Here is a 6066-nt window from a genome sequence, read left to right as displayed (position 1 = left end):
TCTCCCTCCCTCTCTCCCCCTCCCTCCCTCTCTCCCCCTCCCTCCCTCTCTCCCCCTCCCTCCCTCTCTCCCCTCCCTCCCTCTCTCCCCCCTCTCTCCCCCTCCCTCCCTCTCTCCCCCTCCCTCCCTCTCTCCCCCTCCCTCCCTCTCTCCCCTCCCTCCCTCTCTCCCCCTCCCTCCCTCTCTCCCCCTCCCTCCCTCTCTCCCCCTCCCTCCCTCTCTCCCCCTCCCTCCCTCTCTCCCTTTCTCCCTTCCTCTCTCCCCTCTCTCCCTCCCCCTCACCTCTCCCCTCTCTCCCTCTCCCTCCTCTCTCTCCCTCCCTCCCTCGCTCAATCTCTCCCTCCCCCTTTCCCATCCCCCTTTCCCTCCCCCTCCTGCCCACCTTGCCCAGCCACACACTGCTCTGTATAAGCACTGAATGCAACACCAGCATGCACCACTTTGTGTTCTGCCGTTGCTTGTTAAGATGCATTAACATGAGCCTGTGTAATTCTGTGAGGACTGTTTGCCAGTGTATTTTGTATTCCTTCCTCCCCGAAGCAAACAAGACCCACCACTGATGTCCCGACTGCTGGCCCAGCCTGGGAAACTGCAAGTGATGTTCTGAGCTCTGAAGCCCCCAGTCACCCCACTGTCGGGGGCGGGGGGTGGGGGGGGATTGCATTGAGATTTTAACTTGGTGCATCTTCGATGCGAAGCCTTGCCAATGTTGTATTTAGTTGTTGTGCAACTTACTGAAGACTCCAGTTACATTCGGGAGCATTGTATTGCATGCACCCTGTCCAAGGCAGCATATCAGGCAAAGTGTTCCCCAGGACCTGATGCAAATGTGCTGTAAAGGCAGAAGTGTGAAGCTGTTGGTGGTTCTGACCGAGGGCAAGTGGACTAAAGGTCCAGCTTTGATCCCTGGCCACCACGGTGACCTTGGCTCACAATTGGCTGAAAGGACTCCTTCCATGCAGCAACTTTTTCTGTTGGGTCGCTGTTTGCCAGGGACTGTCCCGGGTGGGTTACCGCATCCCCGGGCAAACGATGTCCTCGGGAGACCAGTCCCCCAATAGACTAGAGCCATATTCACTGGGATATCTGCATTTCACACCGTGAGACACAGTTTCAGGTCAATGGACTGAACGCCGTTATTGTATTATTCATTAATGGTGTCAGTAGTGTGACATCACACTGTCAGAGGGACAGTACTGAGGGAGCACCGCACTGTCGGAGGGGCAGTACTGAGGGAGCGCCGCACTGTCGGAGGGGCAGTACTGAGGGAGCGCCGCACTGTCGGAGGGGCAGTACTGAGGGAGCGCCGCACTGTCGGAGGGGCAGTGCTGAGGGAGCGCCGCACTGTCAGAGGAGCAGTACTGAGGGAGTGCCGCACTGTCGGAGGGGCAGTGCTGAGGGAGCGCCGCACTGTCGGAGGGGCAGTACTGAGGGAGCGCCGCACTGTCGGAGGTGCAGTGCTGAGGGAACGCCGCACTGTCGGAGGGGCAGTACTGAGGGAGTGCCGCACTGTCGGAGGGGCAGTACTGAGGGAGTGCTGCATTGTCGGAGGGGCAGTACTGAGGGAGTGCTGTACTGTCGGAGGGGGAGTACTGAGGGAGTGCTGCACTGTCAGAGGGGCAGTACTGAGGGAGCGCCACACTGTTGGAGGGGCAGTACTGAGGGAGTGCCGCACTGTTGGAGGGGCAGTACTGAGGGAGCGCTGCACTGTCAGAGGAGCGGTACTGAGGGAGCGCCGCACTGTCGGAGGTTCTGACTTTCGGATGAGATGTTAAACCGAGGCCCTGTCTGCTCTCTCAGGTGGAAGTAAAGATCCCATGGCACTATTTTGAAGAAGATCAGGGGAGTTATCTCCGGTGTCCTGGGACCAATATTTATCCCTCAGCCAACATCACTCAAACAGATTATCAGATAACAGATTATCTGGTCATTATCACATTGCTATGTGTGGGAGCTTGCTGTGCGCAAATTGCCTGCCGCGTTTCCCACATTACAACAGTGACTACACTCCAAAAGTACTTCATTGGCTGTAAAGCGCTTTGGGACGTCCTTCTCTCCGGTGAATGGTCTACTTGGCATTGGCTGAGCACTTGTGGGCGGTGCATGCTAATGGGATGCAGCAGAGCTCGGGGCCTATGTCATGTGCGATGTGTGAATGCTGGACGCACGGGGCCAAAAGTCCTGTGCCCGCGTTGAGCCCAAAACCTGAACCATAGCAACCGGTTGTCACGGCGAGCCTTGACCTGGTGCTGGTTTGGTGAAGGAGCCTGACTCTAGGTTTAGAGGGGATTTGAGGGGAAATTTCTTCACCCAGAGGGGGGTGGGGGTCTGGAACTCACGGCCTGAAAGGGTGGTAGAGGCAGAAACCCTCACCACATTTAAAAAGTACCTGGATGTGCACCTGAAATGCTGTAACCTACAGGGCTACGGACCGAGAGCTGGAAAGTGGGATTAGGCTGGGTAGCTCTTTGTCGGCCGGTACGGACACGATGGGACGAATGGCCTCCTTCCGTGCTGTAAATTTCTCTGATTCTATGACTTCCAATGAGGGATGGAAATACCGCCAATGGAGCTTGGGCAGGTGAAGTCCTGCCTGGCTGGTGATACATCCCAAGCCAAGGGGGTGACGGTGGTGGAAAGATGGGGTGCCTCTCATGTCCCGGCTCCAGCACCCCTTACCCTGAGAAACGCTAGTGTAAACTAGTGAATGAAATCGATGTGGCCAGACAGCAGCTGCCTTGTCTGTTGCGGGGGGCTATAATATTGCTGGACTCTGGGTTTACACCCACTCTCTTCACTTGCCCTCCTTTTGCAAACGACTCGTGCCTTCGCGGGCAACGCCTGCGTGGTCCAGTCCAACAGCTGACAGTTCAAAACATGAATTGCTGGCGCTGATATTGGCAAACTCTGACCTGTGGCATCACAGCCACGCTTGTTTCTGCCTGCCCACGCATTTGCAACAGGGGCTGTGGGGAAGGAGAATGCTATGTCTGTGATGTACCTATGAATGACCCCACGAGGCAGTGTGTTGTACTCAAACTGTAGTGACCTTGGTCCTTTATTCGTAACTCCAGAGTGAGCCACAGGCATGGTGGGCAGCCTTTTATACTGGGCCCTGCACACCTATGCGGGTGACCCTCGGGTCTCCCACCACAGTGCCCTCTGGTGGACAGCCTCTGCCACAGGGGTTGGAAACCCCGGTCTCCACCAGTTGCACCCTCTAGTGGTACCTGCATAGTATTTACACAGTGAAAACCTTATTGATAGTACATCAGGTAACAAGTCTCCATCTTATGCAACTATACAGTGACTACACAGAGAGTATATCTATAGTCTGTATATATAACAGAGAGGATGGAGGGGAGGGAGGAAGACAGGGGAACCAGCATTTACACTCCTAATGCATTGCTGTACTGAATCATCGAATCACACCGCACAGGAGGAGGCCATTGGGCCCATCGAGCCTGTGCCGGCTCTGTGACAGAGCGATCCAATCAGTCCCACTCCCCCCGCTCTTTCCCCACAGCCCTGTGAATTTTTTCCTTTTGAAGTATTTATCCAATTCCCGTTTGAAAGCTACTATTGAATCTGCTCCCACCGGCCTTTCAGGCAGCGCGTTCCCGGTCACAACAACTCGCTGCGTAAAATAAATTCATTCTGGTTCTTTTGCCAATTATTTTAAATCTGGGCTCCCTGGTTACTGACCCTCTTGCCACTGAACTCTGCACTTAAGAACATAACGAATTGGAGCAGGAGTAGCCCACCTGGCCCCTCGAGTCTGCTCCAGCCTTCACAGCTCTCTGGGGCAGAGAATTCCACAGATTCACAACCCTCTGAGAGAAGAAATTCCTCCTCATCTCCGTTTTAAATGGGCGGCCCCTTATTCTGAGACGATGCCCCCTAGTTCTAGATTCCCCCACGAGGGGAAACATCCTCTCTGCATCCACCCTGTCAAGCCTCAGAATCTGGTACGTTTCAATCATTATTTTAAAATGCGGACCTTTAGTGATGTCAGTGTCACTTGGTACAGGTACTGCCCAAGTCTTTATGGAACTATTTTATCTGGTAGTCTTAAACGTTCACCACTTTATTTTTTTCCTTCCCTTGCAGATGTGAATGATTGGGATCAGGATCTGGCTGCAAACACTGTCAACGAGGAAGAGCAAATGTGCCTGTACTTGACCAAGCTCTTTGAGAACTCTCTGTCCAGAGCCAAAAAGACCAAGTTGCACTGCTCGGAGGTGCTGGTCCCCGAGAGACTGATTGGCCAGATCGCCTGGGACGTGCTCTGCCTCTCGTCCAGCGAGCCCTGCGGCCTCCGTGGCTCCGTCATCTACATCAACATGGAGATCGAGAACATGTGCAAGAGGTTGGACCGAATCGTGTACGACTCCAGCGTGGTTCCCACCTTCGAACTGACCCTGGTCCTCAAGCAGGACGGGAGCTCGTGGCCAAGCCTCCGTGACTTCTTCTTCATCGGTACCTGCTTCGCCCCCGGGTTCAGGCAAGCACTCAGACTCAGTCCCGGGTTCCGCCTGATCAAGAAGAAACTGTACTCCTCTTCAGCTGGGACAGTCATAGAGTGCTAAAAATACACCCTGAACTCGCATCGAGTGCTCCACACAGCAATTTTAACTCATCCTTCTGCCAACACTACGCTATTGTTTCAGTGTTAACGCTCTTGGTCTGATCTCGTTCAGTATTGCCAATAAATACCCATTACCCACTTAGCAAAGTGACTCCCTTCACTGGCCACCATATCTATTATTGCACCTCCCTTGCTTGCCTAGAAACTACATTGATGTGGTGCCTTTCACATCCTCTGTGTCCCAAAGCGTTTTCCAACCAATGGGTTCTGATATTGGCTTGGCAGCCAATGTTCAGTCACGCCATTGCTTTTCTATTCGTTCCTGGGATGTAGGCGTCGCTGGCAAGGCCGGCATTTATTGTCCATCCCTAATTGCCCCTTGAGAAGGTGGTGGTGAGCCGCCTTCTTGAACCGCTGCAGTCCGTGTGGTGAAGGTGCTCCCACAGTGCTGTTAGGGGGGGGAGTTCCAGGATTGTGACCCAGCGACGATGAAGGAACGGCCGATATATTTCCAAGTCAGGATGGTGTGAGACTGGGAGGGGAACGTGGAGGTGGTGGTGTTCCCATGCGCCTGCTGCCCTTGTCCTTCTGGGTGGTAGAGGTCGTGGGTTTGGGAGGTGCTGCCGAAGAAGCCTTGGCGAGTTGCTGCAGTGCATCTTGTAGATGGTACACACTGCAGCCAGGGGGCGCCGGTGGTGGAGGGAGTGAGTGTTGAAGGTGGTGGATGGGGGGCCGATCAAGCGGCTGCTTTGTCCTGGATGGTGTCGAGCTTCTCGAGTGTTGGTATTCCAAATCACGACTGGCTGGGTAACACTGCAAATGACTTGTCACCAAGTTTTGGGTCAATGAATGGGGCGAGGGGGGGCGCGGGGAGGGGGGATATAACGGAAATCTTCAGTTGCAGATTTGCCACTTTGCACTTTTGTTCAATCAGTTTGCACTTTTTGTTGTAGAACCTTGCACACCTGCTGTGGGTGTTCACAACTGTGTTTACCAGTGCTCTCCAACCTGCTGCCCTGACCATGTGCACTGGATCAGAAGGGGCATTGCTGGCAGTGTCAGAGTGAGTTCCACACCCTGAATATTGAGTGCACCCGGTACGCATCAAACACAAATGTTCCTTTTCAGGAAATCTTGTAATTTTGTTTGTTGGACAATAAAAATGATTTTTATAGCCTGATGCCTTTCAATTCTGTAGATTTCAAAATTAAAACACTCACTCAAAACGCTTAGACTATTTAAACCAGGCTGGAAGACCAGTACACCGTTGGTGATGTAGGTCACAGAAAAATACATCAGAAGTATTCAGCGGCAAAGCGGAAATATCAGAGAATGGGAGCCGAGTCTGCTGAACTTCAGCAAAGTTAGACAGCAATCTCCCAACTAGAGGGAGCATTTAAGCATTGAGTATTTAAACCAGATTAATCCTGTGGAGGTCACCTGGCAAATAAAAAGAAAGACTTGCATTTCTATAGCGC

General features: G+C 53.3%; 1 protein-coding gene across 1 annotated transcript in view; it reads left to right on the top strand.

Moving 5' to 3' along the window:
- The window catches only part of LOC139235106 (DNA damage-inducible transcript 4-like protein), a 24996-nt gene extending 19562 nt beyond the window's left edge, over positions 1 to 5434 (top strand). Inside the window, exon 2 of the mRNA XM_070866278.1 lies at positions 4111 to 5434. Within this exon, the coding sequence (XP_070722379.1) occupies positions 4111 to 4589 (479 nt within the window). The 3' untranslated portion in view covers positions 4590 to 5434. The remainder of the gene's footprint in view (positions 1 to 4110) is intronic.
- Positions 5435 to 6066: the final 632 nt, after the last annotated feature.

This window comes from Pristiophorus japonicus, chromosome 2 (assembly GCF_044704955.1).
Source record: "Pristiophorus japonicus isolate sPriJap1 chromosome 2, sPriJap1.hap1, whole genome shotgun sequence".
Classification (NCBI taxonomy): Eukaryota; Metazoa; Chordata; class Chondrichthyes; family Pristiophoridae; genus Pristiophorus; species Pristiophorus japonicus.
The sequence above is the reverse complement of the archived record's forward strand: the minus strand, read 5'-3'. Positions and strand labels throughout refer to the sequence as shown.